This window comes from Aythya marila (genome assembly GCF_965140915.1).
Source record: "Aythya marila genome assembly, chromosome: 15".
NCBI classification, from domain to species: Eukaryota; Metazoa; Chordata; class Aves; order Anseriformes; family Anatidae; genus Aythya; species Aythya marila.
The window spans coordinates 7,014,949-7,038,378 of NC_139056.1; the positions used below are offsets into that span (position 1 = coordinate 7,014,949).

At 38.4% G+C, this 23,430-nt stretch overlaps 1 protein-coding gene across 5 annotated transcripts in view; it reads left to right on the top strand.

Annotated features, from left to right (window-relative positions):
- Positions 1–23,430, top strand: part of KATNIP (katanin interacting protein) — a 72,658-nt gene that overhangs the window by 24,533 nt on the left and 24,695 nt on the right. For all 5 annotated transcript variants that reach the window (XM_082772831.1, XM_082772830.1, XM_082772832.1 and 2 more), the window contains 5 exons: positions 3,032–3,169; positions 8,716–9,604; positions 16,684–17,418; positions 18,690–18,898; positions 22,934–23,009. In XM_082772831.1, coding sequence (XP_082628957.1) covers positions 3,032–3,169; positions 8,716–9,604; positions 16,684–17,418; positions 18,690–18,898; positions 22,934–23,009 — 2,047 coding nt within the window. The remainder of the gene's footprint in view (positions 1–3,031; positions 3,170–8,715; positions 9,605–16,683; positions 17,419–18,689; positions 18,899–22,933; positions 23,010–23,430) is intronic.

Below are 23,430 nucleotides of genomic sequence, written 5' to 3' on the forward strand. Positions count from 1 at the left end.
ACAAAGATGACACAGGTCCTGGACCGTCTCCCCTGTGAGGAAAGGCTGAGAGACCTGGCTCTGTTCAGCTTTGAGAAAAGACTGAGAGGGGATCTTATAAATGTCTATAAATCCCTTAAGTGTGGGAGACAGAGGGATTTGGCCAACTTCTTTTCAGTGGTTTGTGGGGACAGGACAAGGGGCAATGGCAACAAAATGGAGCACAGAAAGTTCCGCACCAACATGTGAAAGAACTAATTCACGGTGAGGGTGACGGAGCACTGGGACAGGCTGCCCAGGGAGGTTGTGGGGTCTCCTTCTCTGGAGATATTAAAGGTCCATCTGGACACCTCCCTGTGCAACCTGCTCTAGGGAAACTGCTTTAGCGAGGGGGTTGGACCCGATGATCTCTTGAGGTCCCTTCCAACCCCTACAGTTCTGTGATTCTGTGAAATTCTGGTGCTACTGCAGAGATCAGAAAACTTCATAGCTCTTCATACTGCCATATTTTCAGTTGTTCTTGGGATTTGCTGTATGTGTTTTGACATACTGATGATATAAAGTGTTCGAAACTCACCGTGGGACTTCAGAGCTAGGATTCTAATAAAAATGAGTATGATATTAGTGGTTGAATTTACTAAATGACTTAGTCTTTTAAAAGTACAAGTTTTAGTGCATTTCGTGCTAGTGATACTCTTCGACTTGCAGGGTGAATGAAAATAGAAAGGGGGCAAATGTGTAATACTCTAAAAGTTAATTGAAACTCAGTATGGAATGTTATTTCCAGACAAATATTTCTACTTGTAGCATCTTTCTTGCTGTCTCCTGGAAGTTGTAGTTTGTGTGTCATAAATGCCTTGTCTCGTTTATAGGCCATGCTCTGTGCCGGTTTACACTAAGTAGTAGTAGTTGTGATTCTCAGTCTTTCTGGATAGTTATATACTGTGTAGTAATGTAATTATTAATCCATTATACAGCATTTTTCATATATTCACATATCCCATTATTCTTAAGCCATGATATTTTATTTTTAACTGATTACAGTGTAACATAGTCCTTTAAATTGTTGATTTCCTCAAGGCTCAAGCCTTCCTTTCCTTTGCATCGGGCATACCTTCAGTGCCCCCACAAAGCAATGTATCAGAGGCCAATCTCTCAGAAAATCTAAAGACAAAGGTTCCTGCTCTCACTTTTTGCTTTGATCCAGCTCAAATACAACGAGTACTCCTGGCATTTCAGGTTCACCCTGATAGTTCAAAGAACTTTGGGGCTAGATTTTTTCAGCGTTAATGCCAAAGATGGTAACTCTAGACTCCAGAGCAGAGTACCTAATGTATAATGTTATAAAGCACGAGCGTCCTCCGCAGACTGAGTTTCGGCATGGATTCATTAATGTATCTTGAAGTTCTGGTGTCAGCTCTTTTGAAATGAGTATGCTCATGCTACTGACAAACAATACTATCTCCAAGTTGCGTCTCACTCAAGACAACATATTGGAGCCAGGCTGATTATTTCTTCTGTTGTTTGGAAGATCTGCAGCCTTTACAGAGCTTCTGGATAGAAGTACAAATGGGTCTCTCCAGAGTCTGTTTTGGCTCTGAGTCTGCTGTCTGCCTGTTAAAGTAACTCTGGCTCTATATCAGTACACCCAGAGAACCTACTGATTTCTAGGCCATCAGGTTCTCACTTAAGAGGTCTGAGGTCTGGAGAAGACCTTCATCACGTGTTGTCTGCTGTTGGAGAATCAGTATTCTTTTTTTGATCATGCTTGTTCACAATATGACTCGAATAATATGATGTAGCCTTGAAATTGATCCTGGAATTGGGTTTTCACTGGTTTGAGGGATATTGTTCAATGTCAATAGACTTTCTTTCCTTTTTAATGTAAAAAAGAATAAGCCCTTCTGGTGCTTGTATAGTTGTTATGCCGCAAATGCATTCAAAGTAACAATGATGTCCCAAAGCTTGTTGAGAGGCCTCTGGGGCAGAGATGACATCAACAATCAGAACTTTGAACAGGTAGATGACCACTCTGAGAACTGGTTCTGTTTGTTCAGCAGGCAGGCAGAGATCTGTCCTTAGCATCATCAGATATATATTTAAATTACTCGATAGGAAAGTTTTATTTACCATCTATAGGGAAAACTGTAAGGCTCAGTTCTAAGTGAAAGGATGTGGAAAAATATTGGCTTTGTGTACCTGCTGTGTGACTGTATGCACTATGGATTATTGAAACTAGGAAGGGAGGTAATTTACCTGCTCTTCTCAGGTCACTGAAATGTTGTTTACATGTATGTTTACATGTTGCCCTTATTCTTCTCTGTTTTGGGGTGACGTTTGATTTTGAAACTCTTTATTCCTTGCTTCTTTCTGAACTGCCACACATCCTTTTTCTGTTTCTAAACATGTACAAATAGCACTCTTGAACAGTGCCCAGAATTAGGCATACTTTGGTATTTAAGCTATCTTGATTGTCAGTTGTCTGTAAAATCGATGTTAGAGCTATATTTGAATTTTTTTTAAGATAAAATAGAAATCTCCAAGAAATATATCTGCAAGTGAAATTAATTATCTGCAAATCCTGATTAAAATAAAGGGAGTGAAATAAATTCGATGTTTCCCCTCCTTAGATGGTAAAACAGGAGCACAAGCACTTTAAGAAATTGTGAAATGATTATGCAGTGTCCATTGTGCTCAGTGATCCTCTCTAGTGCCAGCAAAGCTGATTAATTTGATTAAAATAAACTGGACTTGCTTTGACCCTGTAGTTCCAAAGCATGGCAGACTGCCTGTCATTCATGAGCATGCAGATGTCTCACTTGGGAAGGCAAGCAGCTGACCTTTATCTAATAGTCAGGTTGAGAGCTGTCTTACAGGCAGGAGAGTTGGATTTACTGTTTGAAAATAAGGTTAAGGTTTTGCTCTTAACATAACAGGTTTTATTAAACGTTTACTTTTCCAATTGATTTTTTCCTGTGGGGTGGTGAGTTAATTAAATATCCTGCTTTGGAAGAAGGTGTACTGGTGACAGTCTGCTTGTATGTGTTTTTAGACGACAAAGGAATGCTTCCTTTGGATGTGCCCTTTCCATCCTCCCATCCAACTTTACTTTGTTATCCGCAACCCCACCCGGTCACGTGACTTTGGTATATCCAAGATCAAGATTTGGAATTACAACAGCACAACTAGTGTAAGTAGTCTTTTCTCAACTCCTCTATGCATGCTCTACTTTTCCTGTAGAAACTCAGTTTAATTTTCTTTCCAAAAGTATGAAATAAAAATAGGTAACGTTTTCTCTAGTGAAATGCGGAGCTAGGAGAGGCCCATGTTTACTGCAGATTTTTGCTTCTGTTGTTGATTGTAAGTTGTAGCAATGTAAACATGAACATTTTCATAGGCACAGTTAGCATTTGCTATGAAAGCTGTTACAAATCTCAAAAGACCTAGCAAAAGGCTTGCACATTCTGTCAGGTGATCTTTTACTGTGTTGAGAAATAAATATACAAAGGTAAGTGCATCTTAATATTCAGGGCTCTGAGTTGCTTTATTACAATATGTAAATAAATGTTGGATTTCTCATGTATGTAGGTATAAACAAGGTGACTGGTGTTCAATTTTTGTTTTGTTACTTTAATTAAAAATAAACTAACTGTATGTACGTAATGTAATTTGTAATCTAGTGTTACGAGAGAGACATTTGATGACAGATGGTCTCTTGTTTGTGTGTCTGAATGTCACCATGGAAATTATTCTTGTTGGTACACTGAAGTGTTGAGGAAAAAAAAATCCCAGGTACTGGATGAAAGAGGATTTGCTGTTCTATTTTATAAATAAGAGGCTTTATCCCTGTGGTCTTCCTCTCATCCATGTTCTTATATAAGCACACGTGGTAACTTATATGTATGGAAGTGGCTGTGGAGTGAACAGCTTAAACAAGTTTGTTATAATGTGATTTATATGTATTTTCTGGAATCTTAATAGCTTTTTTCTATTAAAATGTAGGCTACAGAATGTTCCGTCATAGTTAGGGTGTGAAAGGGATTGCTGCTTTTGGAGGTAATACTATGGTTTGTTACCAAACCTATTGAATATATGGGAAATACACATAAACATATTTGTGTGTTGCAAGACTTTTTTTTTTTTTAATAAACTGCTATGAGGTGAACTGTAAAATCCATTAGGATTGTAATTCCATGGATTTCAGATTTCAGTTGCAGTCCAACAGTATACACGAGCTCATTATTCTTAATGTGAAGGAATAATCAAAGCAGTTCTGCCTAACTATAATTTGTCATGAGGACATTTTGTCTGAGAAGGATCAGAAACAAAAATACAATTAGCTAACAATTTTCTTTCTGTTAACATAAATCCAGAGCTGTATTTATTTGTTTTAACTGTTCTAACCTTCTTTCCCTCAGAAAACACATAAGTGAGAGGCACCCATGTACTTCTTCAAATAGATAAAAGACTAATTCAGACCAGTACTTATGGATTTTTGAAAATATTTGAGTTTTAGCTTTTGATTCTGAAAGTAGGAAAAAACTGTCTGAAGGAAGCTCTAAAAACCAGGTCAGATTATTGTCATGTATTCATTGGTTTAGTGCATTACAAAGAAAGTCTCAGAGAATGCTTCACTTTGCCTTCTTTATTTACTTCAGATGAGGTCTGTGAAAAACGTGGTCATGTTGAATCTGTAAAAACAGATCAAGAGTAAGGATGCCCATTTTTTTCTCAAGTTTGTCAAACACGTAAATACTTTCTCTGGCCTTGAATTTGAATTGTTACTTGATACTTTTAAAGCCCTTTTCATAGGATTCTATATAGTGACTGGTATGGCTTCACAAATCTGTGAATGGAATTAATACTTAAATGCATGGATGTTTTAGATGCTTTCCAACTGGATAATCTTTCAAGTGATTATTCATCCTTGTGTGTATTTAATGTCCATTCTCTTGAGTTGGAGATTTTTTTTCACCCAATTCGCTGGACTGGGGTGCATTGTCTGTACAGTTGCGGTTTTGCAGTTCCTGGCTAATCTGGAGTTTTGTTCCCACAGAGTTAGGTTAATAGAAATACTTTTTCCTTCTTGTTTTTGACTTATTGCTCCTCCTTTTTCACTTTTATTTGAGAAGTCAGGCAGAGGCAATGTTGTTTTCTGTACAGCTATAATTCTCAGAAAAGTGTCTCCAGTTCAAAGCTTTGTCCTTCCTGACAGATACCGTTGAAATGTCCAGAAATATAGTCTTTGTTGCTTTATTGGAAAGCACTATGCCAGCAGGTGCTCTGTTGGGGCTGAAGTTGAAAGCCAAGAAAGAATACTGAGGAACCATAAAACTGTTTTCACAAAATGAGGGGGACTCATTTCAATACGTTCTGTTCTGTACAAGCTGTTGCTGATTTTAATTTAAAAATTAATTAATTAAATAATTTTAATTTAAAAGCTGAATTTGACAAATTCTTTCCAAAATACACATGTATATTTCTGTGGTTCCATGCAGGTTATATCTGTTCTCAAGTAAAAACACAGGACTAATGTTTGAATATTCAAAACTGTAATAAAAGCTAACATATTCTGTAGAAATGTTGGAGTTATCCCAAATTCAACTGTGTATATCCAATATCTGTAGCATTTAAAGGGGAAATTACTTGTCCAGACATGCAAACACTTGGAAAATAACGTTACTGGAGCATCCTGATAGTCTTTCCAATGATAATTTCAGGCAAAGCCATGTAGTTAGTTTTTTATACATATAATTACAATGATTTGATCCCCAATTAGATTAATCTAGCGTTGTTCCCTATGGCTCAAGGGGAAAAAAAGAAATAATTTTATGACCAAATGCATCATTACAGACATCCAGTGCTTTATGATACTTTAAGAGTAATGCAGGCAGCCATGACTTTATGACTAGTTAAACTGGGTTTACAGCTATTCTCTGAGAAGTTAACGAAGGCTCTCTCTCTGCTTTTTTTTTTAAATCAGGAATGTTTTGAATTCCTTCCTGCCACATCTCGCTTCCCCCTCCTCTTCCCCCACTGTAGATTTCTTGTTTGCCTGCATCTTCTATTTTTCTCTCTGTAGGTGCGTATTACAATATCCTAACTCCAGTTGCCTCTGCACAAACTCTCCTTGGTTGACTGCAAGTTGACTCACAAGATGCTCTGCCCTGTATCTTTGTTTGATGAAACAAGCAAACAGTCTGTTTTGTGACAGATTGAGAAAAATTTGCTGACAAAATAGTTGATCAGCCACCGTTGTCCCAAATTCCTGAAACTGTGTTATTCTCACCTTCTTTTCAGTATAGGTTCTCATTTTTTTTCCTGTCTCCTTTAGACAGTTACCTCTCGCAAACTGCGGGGTTCTGTCCTGTTTGAGAACATCTGTTCTCTCAAATCTGTTGGATGTTGGTTATATCAGTGACTTAGAAGTTAGTAGGGGTAGACAGACAGCTTGTATGTGGGTGAATGTGAAAACATAGAAACACCATAATAAACATGCTGTGTTAGCAACTGAGACTAGAAAAATCATAATAATTAAAAAGATAGTATTCCAAATTACAACCACTATACAGATTGTCAATTCTGTATTTGATCTGAAGAGTTCAGTCTGCAATCCTGCTATGTCTCTATCACAAAAGTAAAGTATATTACAAACTGTAAATCCTGCTGTATTGCATCAGATCAAAGGTCCATCTAGCCAGTAGCCTGTCTTCAGCAGTAGGCAAGAAAATATAGTAAGCATAACTTGAGTAAGATTAAAGGCAAAAGTACATGATAATTCTTCCTGATACTGTCTCAGCTTAGAAGCAATTTTCAAGAGACTTACTAGGGCAAATGTTTTTTTGTTTGTTTTTTGTTTTTTGTTTTTTTTTGTTATTGTTGTCTTCAGTAACCTGCAATGGATTTCTCTGCCATTAATTCAGTTGGTCTTCCTTGATCCTTTGCAAACTTATAGCATCCACAGTATCACTTGACAAGGAGTTGCCAACTCAGCTACTAAATGTGTAATTAATTTTAGTTTATTTAGCCTGGACTCCACCAATATAATTTGAAGCTCTGTAGTCATCTGTCAGATGGGACAAGGGTCTATAAATCTTAATTCAAAATAGCTGTGCTGATTTTTTTTCGTTTTTCATTATCTTTTCCTCTGTGTGGAAGGCTCCTAGCTTGTTGAATTAGTTTTTATCAGGGAGCTGTTCTTCCTGTGTGCATGTTGAATTTTATCTTATTATATTAAGAGAGTTTATATTTTGAAATCCAATAGGCAAATTATGTAAAACTTTGTATGTCAAAACCAGCATCAGTCCTGTTTTTAAAACGGATTGCAAACTGAACAGGATCAGTCTTTTGGATTCATGGGGAAATGTCCATCTTTCAACAGACAGTGATGTGCTGTGCTAGCATGCCTATCGCAGTTCTGGTGCTGAATGGCTGTAGGGCCTAGGGGAACCTCCTGTCACCTTTCCATGCTTCAATACGGATTTACAAAAAGATTTAGGCTGAATGAGAGTGGGTCTGTAAGCCCTGTATCCTGCTCAGAGCAGGGCTGACTATGAAGCCAAATCTGGTTGCTCTAGGCTTTGTCAAGCTGAGTTTTGAAAGTCTCCAAGATAGAGGTTATACCACCTCTCTGTGTAATGTGCAAAGATAAATCACTCTTTCGAGAAGAATCTGTTTTCTTATATTTAAGACTGAAACCCTTCTCGATACAGTCTGCATCTCTGGCCTCATGTCTTTCTCTGGTCATCCTCTGAGACAAGCAGCCTTGTGGGCAGGAGAAGCTATGATTTGATCCCCATTCTACCTTCTTTCCTCTGTACTGGCCAAACTCACTCCCTCAGCCTCTGTTTGAAGCCCTGTGGTCAAGTCCCAGCCGTGGTAGTGAGCCTTTGCTCAGCTCTCCCCAGTTTGCCAGCACTTCTCTTGGAGAGGGATAGAATGAAAGGGGATGACAATATTCTGTTTTTCAGATGGAGTATCATGAGTTAGGAGTTACCACTTCCTGCAGAGCTGGCAGTGCAGAGTGCAGTTGGCCTTCGTGGTCACAGAGGCACACTGCTGACTGTGCCTGACTTGCTGTTGATCCCACAGGTGCTTCTCTGCAGAGCTGCTTCCAGAGCTGCCTATGCTGTAAATTATTGCTGGCAATACAAAGAACCTGTGTACCTGTTGCTGTAATAAATTGCACTTAATTGCGTTGTTTCTAGTTGTGATAGTTCTCGTTGAACGAGACTAGAGCAAGGGCATGTTACATTATTGGTGTATCTGTGACTGTGATAGTTCAGGATCCTGAATCCAACCAGGCCCCTAACAGTTAATCAGTTACACCCCTTAATGCGACAGGCTGTTTGCTGTGTAGCATACGTGTCAAGTAAGCCATGAATCTTAAAGGTGCTGAAGCCAAATCTGCCTCTGGAATTTACATCCTGATCAAATATAAATATACTTAATCTAGGTGTCTTAGCTCAAGGTTTTCTAAATATATAAGCATTTATTTCCTAGGTTTCAGCCAAAAAGGTTCATAGTAATGTCTAGAAGATCTGTTGGTCCTTTTAAATAAAATCTTAAATATTCCACTGTAGTTTTCACTTATTTGATGTTTTCATTTAAAAAGTACTTAAAAGCATGTTGCTGATACGGGGTTTTCATTGTTTTCATCTGTTGTCAGAGTTCCAGAAGAGTGGTACCTAATGTTTGAACACCTTGATGGAAATCTCCATGCTTTTATTTTTCCAGGACCTTGATGTTGGAGCAAAGAAGGTGAAATTATACGTTGATGAGAACCTTGTATTTGATGGTGAATTAGAGAGAGCCTCTGGAGATCTCATCACTGACCATAGCACTACAATTGACCTTACAGATTGCAAGCAAGATATCGCTACCTATCCTTCAAGTGAAAGGAAAGAAATAAATGCAGCTGCAGCCACAGACAAGAAACTTGACCTGCAATTCGCGTGTTTACAGTCAAACTGTACTTCAATAAACAGGAAATCTCCACCAGAAGAAAATCACATTGAGGATAAGGTGAACTCAATTAGCTTTACTAAGGAAAATTTGACTGAGTTAGAGAATGATCTAAATGTGTTCCCATCTCACATTTGCATAAAAGATACCAAAGAAAATGCACCAGCACGAGAAGTTATTGAGCACATTCAATCTGATGATGAACTTTCTTTGAGTGAGCAAATGGAAAAGCTAACAGGAAGAAAATTGTCTGATTCTACAGGTGGACTTCCTTCTTGGTTACGGCCATCTTCCGAAGTAGCAGAGAATAATCAAGATGTTTCCAGTAAGCAGAAGCCTTCCTGGCTTGCTACAGAACATGATTTAGGCACAAGATTTCAAACAAAGTCAGATGTAATCATGACAAACTTTTCAGATAGGACTAATGAAGATGTCAAATGTCAGAGAAATGGGCTGGGAAGATCCAGAAGCAGAAATACAAATGGAGATGAAAGAGTGGAAGTGCTAGCCAGAAAGGATGATGGTGTTGGCTTAGACATTTCAGAGGAGTTTTCTAACAAACATTGCAGCAGCTTAGAGTACCCTACAAGCGGAAGGAGAAGTGTAAGAAAGCAGGGATTAAACACTGTAAACATTAAAGAAGATGATTTGGCACCCAAAGGTAAGATCTCACAATAATAACTTCAGTGCAAGGGCTGATATTTTCTTCATTTCACAGAAGCACAGAATCACTGGTTGGAAGGGATCCCTTGGCATTACATAGTCAGCCTCCCTGCTCAAGCTGAGTCAGCTAAACCAGCTTGTCCAGAACTGTGCCTGGCTGGGTGGTTTAGTATTGAACCATCCTCACTGCAAAAGCATTTTCTTGTGCTCAGATTGAGTTTCATAGATTTCAACTTGTGCTCATTGCCTGCTATTCTTTCACTGGTCACGACTGAAAAGAGTCTGGCTCTTTTGTCTTTATTCACTCCCATCAGGTATTTATACATATTGATAAGATCACCTTGAGCCTTACTGGGGGGCAGCTGTTACCTGTTTGATTTGGCAGTGAGGCCTGACCTACCTGAAATTGTCTTGCCCATGGAGTCTGAGCACAGTGTTTTTTAAAGCTGCATTAGAAGATTGCCTTTCCTAGCAATCCTTATGAGTGTTGATATATCTCAGGTAATGATATAAACCCAGTAAGTGCCTTAAAATAGACTAACAAGGTGCCTGTTTATCCTTACTTAAATGAGCGCATGTTAGGCCAAGCATCCTTGCAGAAGCAATAGAATTAGGTGCCCACAGATACGGATTTTTTTTTGGTTTAATACTATTTAAAGACTAAAAAGGCAATTCTGAGAGAGAATTTGTATGATTGTAACCCCAGATCAAGCTTTGCAAAGAAAAACATTTTTTTTTTCTACTCAAAAGGCAGTTTATAATGTGGTTGTCACTTTATCCATACTGTAAAATTCCCTCTCCTCCCCCCCCCCCCCCCAGAAAAAAAGGAATATTATAAGCACTTAGTCTATACTTTCAAATCTAAAAACTGCCTTTTCAATTTTTTCTTTTACTGTGTAAGCAGAAAACAGGTAGATTTTTTTTAAACGACTTTAAAAAGAAAGAGCTGTATTTTCCTGTTTGCAGTTTTGCTCAGTTTTGTATTTAAAGAAGGGGATTAAAAAAGGAAAACTGATCTATTTATTTATTTATGTTCTTGATCTCAGTGTTTTAACTAAGCTTATGTTCCTAAATTCTCAGATTTCTCTCTGTGACAAAAGTGTCATGTGGAAGTCTGAGTAAGTATATTATATGCAGGCCAATCCACAAGCCGTATAATGCACTCTATATTTGGTAGGCCTAAATCTCTCTTCTTTGTTGCAGTGCTATTCATCTAATTCTGGAATATATTTTATCTTATATAAATCCTCTAAATCAGATTTTGCATTAAGTTAAGAAGTTAAAACCTACTTGTAATGGAAGCACATAAAATATATCATTTAACAGAGGTTTCGTAACAATACGGAATAAGCGATTTCACTATATTAAAAGCAAGAGATTTGACCAAATCACAATAAGGCGTACGAAGCTTCTTACTGCATTGTGTTCTCTTTTAACCTTTGTTTTGATGCATGCATAAAATATATAGAAAACCAATGCTGAGAAACAAACCAGGGATCTTACAGCACCATTAACTTGGCTACGTATAGTTTGTATTTTATGGTATGCACATGAATAGCCCTCCTGTGAGACTTTGAGTTTTAAAACTTGTCAACATTACTGAAATTGTAAACAAATCCCACCTTAATGCTTTCTTTTCAGTTACAAGAATGTCCAGAATTTAGAGATGAGGGTTATCATGATTCTTGTTAGGATGTCTTCTAACCTTGCTCAGAGCAGGTTGTTACCCAGAGCTTAAAACTGAAAAATTGACAATATAACTCCCAATACATGGTTGTCCCAGAGAAAACCATATTTTACAATTTTTGTTCTCTGTGCTGTGCAAGGTGAAGTCATTTTCAAAGTGTAACTGAGTGAGCATTAACAACAGGGAGCAGTTTTACATCTTTCCCTAACAGTGGAGGATTTAATTTTTTACAGAGCTGGGACAACTGCTGTTTCCAATAGAAGTATGTGACAAAGGGGACTCTGCAGAAGCCCATATGCAGCATCACAGCTCATCTTTGGTCTTTAAATGAAGAATAATGAGAACAACAGAAATTAGAAATAGCACATACATGCATACTTGGCTTGAGTTACTGTTGCTATTAAAGCATACAGTTTTATCTTTGGTAACTGCTTCAGTGTTCATAGCAAACGATGAAAGTATGCTGACAAAACTTGCATATAATGTATAATTTGGGGTATTAAAAGTTAAGAGGATTGAAGAACAGAAAGATGAACTTGAGGACTGGAGCGACAGCAGTAGAATGCAATTCAGTAGTACAAACTGCTTGCAAGGTCATTTGGGACTAATAACAGAAACTTAAGTTGCAAGCTGAGTAATAATCAATTGCAAATGACTGAGGAAGAGGAGGATCTTGGCTGAGTAGTTGATCACAGACTGACTATGAAATGCTAGTGCGATGCAGGCATGATTACAGCAATGCACTCTGAGGATGTATCAGCAGAGGCGTTTCTGTTAGTTAGGGAAACGTTACTATCTCAGCGCAGGCACTTGTGAGACTTCAATTGGAAAACCGTGGTTCTGATCATCCATTTTCAGGAAAGCTGATTATGAAGTGGAACAGAAGAGAGCATTTAGAATGATTTGGGAAACGAAGCGTGTGATTGCAGCATGGAAATATGATTGCTATTTATAGCTGCTGGGAATAGAAATGAGATTAATACAACAGAGAAGAGAAGAGGAAAGATGTTTTTTTTCCAAGCTAATGTCCCAAAATGTATTTTACTGAAGTTACTAGAGGAATTGCATGGTGTGCATTGCTGGCAGAAGCAGGACACAAGGCTTGGTGATTCAAGACATTCCTCTTAAACCCACAGGGGAGATGAATGCTGAATGTGTTGTTATTTCTGGGCTCTGGGATAGCATCCGTCATACAATCCTCTCAGGCATGCAGGAGGCTGGGAATGTGTCTGTAACACCTGCAAGTGTTCTTTAGCTACATGCAGAGTTGATGACAGAAGTACCACGATAGTTGCACAAGGCTCCAATAAAAATAATAAATTTTAGATGCTAAAAGGAATACCAGATCCTGTAAGCCTTCAGCCATTGACCTGTGCTTTCGAGTTATCCTCCGCTTTCTTTTCAGAGCTCTACTTCTCCTGCTGTCACTCTTTAATGTAGCTAAAAAACCTGTTAACCTCCCATTGAAAATCACTCCTATTGCACTCTCCTAGAAGTGCTTTGGAGTTGTAATCTCTGTATTGCTTAGAGTACTTGCCATTTAAAAAAAAAAAAAAAGTGAGGGTGGGGAAGAAAACAAAAGGAAAAAAAATTGAAAACAGGGAAGGCCAACTGATATCAAATACTCTTCTGTACATGCCTATCTTGAAAATTTCAAGCTTTGGCATTTTCAAGGGTTAAATAAATATGCAGTATCTTATTCAGGTAAACTGTAAGAATCTGGGAAGTACTCTTTGGGATCACCCATCCCACGAGTATACACAGGGACAATGATTTGAACAAGGAAGTGATTTGCAAATAACTTATGTTCTCTGAAATACTACTCTGAAATTTGTTTCCTATTTGTATTTCCCATGCGGGATGGAGAAGAGCAGACAGGTTGGTCTCCAGGCTTTTATGCCTATGTATATGGAACACAACCCTGTTTCAGTAGTTTCCCATCTGCTTTCAAGTTCTTATTTTTATCTCAGTTGTCCCTGGTGTAAAAGATTATTTGCCATAGATAGGCTAGGAACATTACTTATTTCCCAGTGATTCCAAAACCAAAATTAAAAATTAGTCTTAAGTAGTCTTTTGGGAAAACATTATTTTGCATTTTATTGCAATTGGCATTTATTCTTGATAACCATTTGTTTTAGTATCCACTCAAGGACATTGTGCAGAACTAAAATCTAGCCCATGGGCCTGTAATTGTTTGGTACTACATTTGCTTTTCTCCATTTATTTGAAGAAAATATAGAAGTGACAGCTTTTTTGAAAATCTTTGTTATCATCTGCTCTTAATCATGTTGAGCTGGAAATTAAGCTGCTCCCCAGCACGACCACAAGGAGAGCTTGCTTCGCTCCCACATAGCTCCTCTTGCATGCTGCCCCCATTGTATTCCCATGCAATGCTTCATCGTTATCCGCCTCTGGCTGGCCAGGGAGAGGAGTGTTTGGGTCTCATCTGCATAGAAAGCAACATTCACCTCATCCTCTTTGTACACTGAATCTACTTCTTTGCTCATCACTGTTGTTTAAATGCATGTGACTGAAGACTCTTTCCCTCTTTGCTGTTTAATTATTTGTAGTTGCTTTGGGCACTGTCAGTTTAATGGTTTAATTTACACCCGCCTTAGACATGGCACCCTGTCAGTTCCTTTTGCCAGTCCTGGTGGGTTCTGCATTTACTTTGGATAACCTCTCAAAGACTTTTCATCCAGAGAAGCCTGTATCCTTCACTCCATTGCTTATTCTTTGTTGATATGTAAGGTCCAGGTATTATTTCTGTTTGCCCATTTGGAAAATGACCTAGGCCAATCTGTCGGATTACTGTTGTTCTTATGCCACCCGTTCTGCTTCAGGTGCAAGCTTTGCTAGCAGGGATACTCGATTCCCAGCCATGACTTCCCTTTTCCAGGGGTACTGGTTTAGGTCTCATTCGTCCTGACCCATCAAGACTGACAGGTGGCAGAGTCAAAAATCCTCATTTTACTGGGAAAGAACGGTTCAACCTGGCTAAGTGCTGGGTCCTGCACTTTAGCCACAACAACCCCATGCAGTGCTACAGGCTTGGGGCAGAGTGGCTGCAAAGCTGTGCAGAAGAAAAGGAGCTGGGGGTGTTGGTCAGTGCGCACCTGAACATGAGCCAGCAGAGTGCCTAGGTGGCCAAGAAGGCCAACAGCATCAGGAATGGCTTGTATCAGGAACAGTGTAGCCAGCAGGAGCAGGGAGGTGATCGTCCACCTGTGCTCTGCTCTGGTGAGGCCACACCAGTACCTCAAGTGCTGCGTTCAGCTTTGGGCCCCTCACTACAAGAAGGACATCGAGGCCCTGGTGCTGATACCATGCAGTGACTTGGGCAGTTAGGAATTGAGGAAACCTGCATGAAAGACAGATCCTATGCAAGAGGATGGTGGCAACAGAAGTTGTAGTTAAAGGTAAAATATAGAAGACGGTGGCAAAAGCAGAAAGGAAGAGGAGGATCTGTAGTTATGTAGATCTGATGCTAAATTTAAAAGAATTACCTTGCCAAATCCAAGCAGCAGTTTTAATTTTTTTCTCCCTTTAGGGCCCACTAAAGAGCATGCTTTAGGTTAGTATCTTTCCAGCCATCATTCTGATGGTTTCTCAAAAGTATTTTTAGCTTCATATGTCAAGGTTGTTACAGACTTCTTTTCTGTCTAAGTGGAGGAAAAAAGTAAGTTTCTGGTAAACTGTTAAATCTTGTGTTGAAGATTTTCACTAAGAGCACAGCATTTCTTTGGTGCTGTATAAATATACAAGGGGTTATAAATGTGTAAGAAACCATCCACCTGCTCTGAACTATATTTACAATTTACAGAAAAACTATGCATTCAGAGGAGGTAGAAGGAAACCATGTAAAATCCTTTCAATTATGTTTTGTTTTTGCTGTGCCAGTTACACTTGTTGCATAGTCTAGCCTCCCAGCCCTGACCATTTCACCAGTGATGGTGAAAGGCAGCAGCCAGTTTAAAGATGTAGGCAGACAAGATAGACACAGGGTAGGATGAGGAAATGAACAGTCAAGTGATTTCTTCAGGTTAGTCCACATTATTCGATGCACTCACATGCAATAACTTATCGTTTTGGCAGTATGTTTTCAGCAGGAGCTAGCTTTTGGATTTGTTATCTTGTGATACAAAGCTTAAGAAATCCTTGAGTAAGAAGTCAGTTCTTTCCATTTAGGAAGTGCACACTAATTACAGCTTAAGTTTCTAATATTTTAAATTCAAAGTTTAGCATATTTGAAATTTACAGGCAGTAATAACAGAACAGAGGTTAACCCACTACACAAAAAATGCTGGATTGATGCTTCATGAATTTATCTTAAAATGCTATATTTGTAGAATTTTGATTTCCATCCACAGATAAGTATGCATCTGCAGTAGAGAAGCTACGTCATCTTCCAGTAGTGGTACAAATAATTCTGCTTCTGTTTTTATTATGCCTGCCCTACCCATTCCACTGGAATTTCTCACCAACTTATTTCACTCTGTTTTGCTGAAATAGGAAGCACTTTTTTTTTTTTTTTTCCCTCTAATGCTTTGGAAACTTAAACAGTTCAACTCTGTCCAACAGTATGAAAGGTCTTCTGCAGAAATGCAGAGGATGATACCTTGTGATGGCCACCCAATAAGTATCACTGAGTAAAGTCCTTGAATCAACTGGTAGGTCACTGCTTAATGCAGGTACAGCCTGTCCATTGCAGCCTGAGGTTCAATAGCTCTCAAAAAGTAAAAGTTAGGCACTTGGACACTGCCACCAGCAAAGATTGAATGGACTTTGTGCTTGCAGAAATACTATGAAGAGAAGCTGTCTAAAAGCCTCTGTCTTATTGATTAGTTTTGCCTTCTGTCAGTCTGCACATTTTAACTGTTGACTTGTATCATGTTGTCTATCTGCATTGTTTTATGTGTGAGACATATACAAAAAAATCTCTAAAATTAGAAGTGGGAATAAAAGCAAAGTGTTGTACTGGCGTTTTCCAAATCTAATATGAAATGTGGAGTGTAGTAATGGCAGGTAGGGTATAGTTAACACTGTGTACTTCCTGCATGGTTTTTTTTCCAAAGGGTTTTGACCAAGATCTTAAATTAAAGAAATTCATCATTATGCAAATTTTGTGTGTTGAGTCAAGAATTTAAGTCTAAAACTTGCATTTTGGTATGTTGGCATGTGCTCTGCTCTTCAATTGTTTTCATTATGTCTAAGTGGAAAGGGAAATTGTGACATAGCCTTTTAAACAGGGAAGCAATGTAAAAGTGCTAATATACCAGAATTTCAGTTGGGGAATGTGAATATAACCAGCATAATTCTAGAAAGTGTGCTGTAGTCATTTGCTTCTAGTCTTGTCAATACATTAAATTCATATGTAATGTTATTTTCAGATGAAGACTTTTCTATCAAGGACATAGCCACCTCTAGAGCAAAGTGGCACAATGAACAAGAACATACCCTGCAGGAGTCCTGGAACTCCTTGGTAAAGTTTAATTTTTCCCATCGTGGCCGAATCTCTAACATGGATTTTCAAGGGGATATCTTTGATGAATTTCTCCATCAGCAGAAGATCAACCGGACTGGAGAATATCATCTTATGAAAAAAGAGGGAGTACAAACACTACCAAAAAGGCAAGAAGAAGAAAATTCAGTGGAGGCACATGATGGAAGTGATTTTAAAATCCCTGTTTTACCTTATGGGCAGCACTTAGTAATAGACATTCGAACAACATGGGGAGACAGACATTATGTTGGTCTTAATGGAATTGAAGTTTTCAGTTCTAAAGGAGAGCCTGTTCAGATTGCAAAAATAACAGCTGAACCACCTGATATAAATATATTACCAGCTTATGGCAAAGATCCCAGAGTAATAACCAATCTAATTGATGGAGTAAATCTGACGCAGGATGATATGCATCTTTGGCTAGCACCATTTACTCCTGGAAAACCTCACTTCATCTTTATTGACTTTGTGAATCCCTGTCAAGTAGCTATGATTAGGATTTGGAATTATAATAAATCTCGCATACACTCTTTCAGAGGTGTGAAAGACATTATAATGATGTTAAATGAACAATGCATCTTTAAAGGAGAAATTGCAAAAGCTTCAGGAACCTTGTCTGGAGGTATGCTATCATTTCTTACTTTCTGTGTGGAAACAGTAATATAATATAAACAAATACATATGTCTTGTTTTTTATCACTTTCCACTTCAAGGCAAATTGGCACTTTGTTAATATTTAGTCCTTTTAATTTAAAAATATAATGCAAAACTAATGTGTTCTTCAATGATACTGTGAATTTAAGTAACATATAGAGCTAATTTTTATTCTTAGCAAAGTCTTAACAACTAGACCTTATTTTCAGTAACAGATAGTCTTCAATATTTACAGGTTGCTGGTTTTTAGTCTTCACAGGTAGTCTTCACAGTTTGGAAAAGTTTTTTGGAGAAGGTTTTTTTTTCATTTTCTTTTTATAACTACTTGAAATTTGACTGGGTTTTCTAGGTTCGTCTGCTATGCAGTGTAAGGTAGAAATTACAGAATCATAGAATATCCCAAGTTGGAAGGGACCCATAAGGATGGTCGAGTCCAACTCCTGGCACCACACAGGTCTACCCAAAAAATCAGACCATATGACAGAGAGCACAGTCCAAACGCTTCTTAAACTCTGACAGGCTTGGTGCAGTGACTACATCCCTGAGGAGTCCCTGTGAAGAGCCTCTTCCTGATATCCAGCCCGAACCTCCCCTGTTGCAGCTTGACTCCGTTCCCTCGGGTCCTATCACTGGTGACTAAAGAGAATAGATCGGTGCCTGTCCCTCCACTCCCCCTTGTGAAGAAGCTGTAGACTGTGATGAGGTTTCCCCTCAGCCTCCTCTTTTCCAGGCTGAACAGGCCAAGTGACCTCAGCCGCTCCTCTTATATCTTCCTCTCTGGGCCCTTCACTATCTTTGTAGTCCTCCTCTGGACACTCTCCAACAGTTTCACATCCTTTTTGTACTGTGGTGCCCAGAACTGCACACAGTACTCGAGGTGAGGCTGCACCAGCGCAGAGTAGACCAGGACAATCACTTCCCTAGACTGACTAGCAGTGCTGTGTTTGATGCACCCCAGGATACTGTTGACCCTCCTGGCTGCCAGGGCACACTGCTGGCTCGTATTCAGCCTGCTATCAACCAAAACCCCCAGAACCCTCTCTGCAGGGCTGCTGTCCAGTATTGTGTTGCCCAGAAATTGAATATAGTTATTATATCAGTAGTCAGTACCTATTCCCAGTATATTATCTTTAAACACTACTGCAAACTTAAATGTAAAAGAAAGACCGAAGACAGTTTTTATCACTCTGTATATTCTTTTGTATGGTTTCTGTATTTAATTCTATATATTGCCTTCAGCTCCGGAGCACTTTGGGGATACTATATTGTTCACTACTGATGATGATATTCTTGAAGCTGTATTCTGCTATGATGAGATGTATGATGGAGAAACAGAAAATGACAGCTCCCTGAGATATGAAGAAGAGCTAAAGAGGCCAGCAACTGCTGATGGGGATGGAGATGAAAGACCTTTCACACAAGCGGGATTAAGAACAGAGAATCAACAGGTAGGGGCCTCTTCATTCAGAATTCTATAGGCACGTCTTTCTGAAACATGACATGGAAGTAGGAGGCACTGATTTCCCTTACGGCATAAATCTCCACAGAAAAACTAAATACAGCTATCTGCCTGTTTTGAAGTGTTGTTGTGTTTTTTTTTTTTTTCCACCAGCTCAGTAACAATAATAATAATTTCATTTTTTTTCAAGCACGGGAGATCCTCCAATTTTTGCTTTCTCTGGTTAGGAAGACTACAAGGAAGGCTATACTAGATTGTGTGTGTGTGTGTATTCCTTTTCTTATTTTGTATTACTTTACTTATTTGGGCAGAGATTAGAGGCGTTTCTTTTTGATTTAGTTACTCCCGAAGGTTTATGCCATTGACAATGACTTTGACCATATGCTTAGTCTTGTAATGATTTACTCTGTTCCGTGTCACTCCAAACCAAAGATTTTTCCATGTTTTCCATACAGAGTGTACTCTTCTTTATTTCTTCCTCTACAAATAAAATAACTGAGGTGGGAAGGATCTGCCATAATAGCATTTTTTACCTTTCCTCTCTCTCACTTTATTTTTAACTCTTTTCTATTCTGACTAGCATCTTCATGGGTCTATGTCCATTTTGCAGCATAGAAATTTCCCCTACTATTCCATACAGTAGGTATTTTACTAATTAGAGGAGAACTGTGTTTTCAGGCACTGCAGTCTTGCCTCATATCAGTCCAGCCCAACAGTCCAGTGTCTGAGCAAAGATCCTGAAAGATTTTCTGCTTAAGATAGTATTATTCAGTCTCTGACCCGCTTTCCATCAGATCTTACACCTTCTTAGAATATTCATGAGCACCTGCTATTTCTCCAATGAGGACATCGTTGGCTAGGGGAAACTCTTGTATATTTAAAAGGAGATCCAAAACTGAATCAAACAAAATTCCAGCTGGTTCAACTGAAGTGCCCCCAGCAATATATGGTTCTTAATGAGCCTTGTGCTGTGTTGAGACCTGCCTGTTCTACCTTGACGTCTTCTCCTGGGGGCTTATAGGACATAAAATGTTATGACACTGGCAGCAACTCTAACCCTTTGAATCCTCCAGTGCCACCGGAGGCATAACTTAACATAACTTAACTTAACAAATAGGCCTTAACACTGCCACTGGTAATTCTGGTTCCATCTTTGCTTTCAGTATCTTAAACTGTTGTGATACCTTATGCAGTGTAGGATTTCTTGAACACAAATTGAAATTCACCTGACTTTTATTGATCCACTTGTTCATTGTTAGCATTCACTCAGGACCTCTTCCATTGCAAAAGCTTAGGAGGCCTGGACTGCGTGGTGATTACTCAGAGCCTCTGCTTTTTATTTTGCTGTTCATCTGTGATGTTTTTCTTATTTCTTTTCTAACCCCGAAACATGCTGTATCAGCAATAGAATAACAAAAGCTTTTGCGACTGAACCATTGATCTCCCTGTCATTCAGAATTTGCTAGTACCATGAAGATTTTCAAGCTGGATGCTTATGCTGTCAGAATGATACGAATCTACTATATGATTTGTCTTCCCCAGCATAGAGTTGTCATTCAGACCAATATTGGGTTTGAACAGTCTCTGCCTGTTGACCCTTTCTTGCTGTGACTGAGATAGTGTTTTACTGTGCTGATTACAGAATTTTTAAAAGGTCTTAATGGAAGCATCTTACATTCTCGTCAAATATTATCTATGGTCATTTGTCTTCCATCTCTTTCTCCATGATTTCAGTTAACATGTCAACTTTTGTAGCAGGTCAGACCTGTGACTAGTGCACTTGAGCCAACTCTGACAGTCACCAGTAGTGGATATCAAGGCAGAATGTAAGAACAGAGCAAAAATGCAGTGATTGTTTTTCTGGAGCACTCATCCAACCCTTAGGAGTTTGTGTCACAAGAGCTTTTATTGACTTTTGTGTTTAGTGTCCCTTCATGGATTTTTATTGCGTTGATTTGTCCACCGGCTATTCTAAATGTCTTACTTTCCAGAATGATGTCATACTTTAGTTTTTTCTCACATGGAAGATGCTGTAGAGCATGGTCAGGTGTAGGTGCATGGTAATACTTACTGCTTTTTATTTATTTTCCAGCAACTCTTATGTGGGATAATATTTTGTTCTAGCCATGAGGTATCACAATGTTCGTAGGCAGTGTTGAAATAGAACATTAGACTAAGGCTGAAAAAAAAGATAGCAGGCACCAGTGGAATGGAGGGATCTGAGTGGCCAAGAAATGGGGAAGGAGGAGAAAAGAGGTGGTAAAAGGTGTCTTTTAAAATATTTAAAGGCACTATTCTGCATTCTATAAAGGCAGTAGCTTTATTGAGTCTGTGGAGTTTTAATATTCAGCAGAGTTCCAAATTTTGATTCCCAGGATGGTCTTTGAAAGTTGTTCTGTGGAAAAGGCATGAGACATCAAAGATGGAGTCACTGTTTTGTGAGAAAATACCCTCCAACAGCAGAGGTTTTTTTCATCCTCTGTAGATTCTGTGTGAATGTATTATAGTGTGCAGTTCTGATTCAGTTTCACCTACATAATTACCACAAGGACATTAGCTGTTACATGAAGTATGTTGCTGTCTGAGAACACATGTAGATGATGTAGATGATCAGGGATGTCAGTGGTTGTACTATGGAAATTGACTATAATAGCAGGAGACAAGTGTTGATTTTTTTTTATTATTTTACTTTTTAGCCATAATGTAAGCCCTTTTGGTGTATTCTGAATGACAGGAAATCTACTTCTAATGATGAATGAAACTATGGAGAATGAGTCTAGACTCCTAGTTTCCTATTTAGCTTTTTGCCTACTAATGAGTTTTGAGATGATGTTTTTGTAGAACTACTTACAACAATTACAAGATTTCATTCAGATCTCCTATTACTTTGTAGCCCAGTATTGCGTATGTAAAGTCAGGATTGTTTCTCTTCTGCATAGCATTTTTACATTTATCTACAATTAAGTTAATGTTATTTTATCACCCTCACTCGGTGAAAGAAAGTCTATCTACAAACCTTTGCAGTTGTCCTTTGTCTTTACTATCATAATTGCCTCAGTAGGATCAGCAAATTTTGTCATTTGTGGGTTTTTTTGTTTGTTTTTCCTGGATTTTCACTTTCCTGGATTGTCAAAACCAACAGTTAATTCCTGTTTGCAAACCAGGTGTTTAATTAGTTAGGGTTTCCCCCATGGCAGCTTAGCTTACTCAGAGATTTTGAGGAGGTGTTTTTGTGAAATGCTCTGTGGAAATGCACCTTGTTGCCTTACCTATTGACCAATTAAAATAATGTTACTAGATCATTGAGCCATTAATTTGAATCCAGCTTCTGTTTAAAAATAAAATAAATAGATATGGGTTGATTGCTGGGGGTGAAAAAGATTTATTTTTTCATCCCTTGCTGTCAGCCATGATTGTACTTATGAAAAATATCTTCATTTCAAGGTAGGTGATCAATAGAATAAAGATCATAAATTTTTAATCCATGAGGAAAAAGCATATTCCTTGGCAGCCTCGATAATTTGTGTTGTTAACTATTAATTAGTATTGTCAAGGAACAAACACCTGCTTTTTGATAAGGTTGCTCGTTTCTTCTGTCCTCTGATTCTAGGGAAAAAAAAAAGTGATGGCACTTTGAGGTCTTACATTGCATCCAAACATTTTATCTCTGTGACATATATGCTACATGTTGCAAATGCAGTATGTCATCATTTGCTAATGGCAGTCTGCATGAAACTAAGAGTGACTTATCAATTTCAACCTTTCCAAGAAAAGTCATCCCATGCTAGGAAATCTCAAAAATGCGCTAACATCAACAAATATATTGTCTTGACTTAGTAAGGATGCATGTGGTCTTTCATGTTTAGGGGCATGTTTTCCATTGTTTGCAGAACAGCCTGAGTGGTGAGGCAAAGGGAGACTGAAACACAAAAAACTGTACATAAAACAAACAAATATGTTATGAACTGTCTTAAAAGTGTATATTTAAATGCATGTTTATTGCACCTGTTGGTTTACTTTTTAGGTTCAAAAGCAAGTAATTCTGCCAGACTCTTCCTCTGAATGTATACCCAAGGAGCCAGGAATATTTACTGGAAAGTGTAAGTTCTTTTACTGCTTGCATACGCCACTCCACACCTACCCCCTCACTATCCTGACATGTTATCAAGGAGAATCTGAATTGTCAGAGTCACACGGTGACAGATGTCTGGTCTGGAATAAAGAAGAGTAATTGAATATTTAAGACAGAAGCTTTCTTTTACTGTGGATTTTAGAACATTATATTGTGACAGCTGGCATTTAATCTCAAAAATAACACTAGCCATTTGCGTAGTCCTTGAATGGGATTTGTGATAGCTGTGTCCATTACCAAGTAATTCTATTCCAATCCCCCATATTTATTTAGACTGACTGAATTTCTCAGATCAGATTCACAATAGAAAGCCTACAGTTAAAACTAGACGAGAATGTTACATCCCTACTGAAAGTACCTTATCTGTTTATCCTGTACAAAAGCAAATC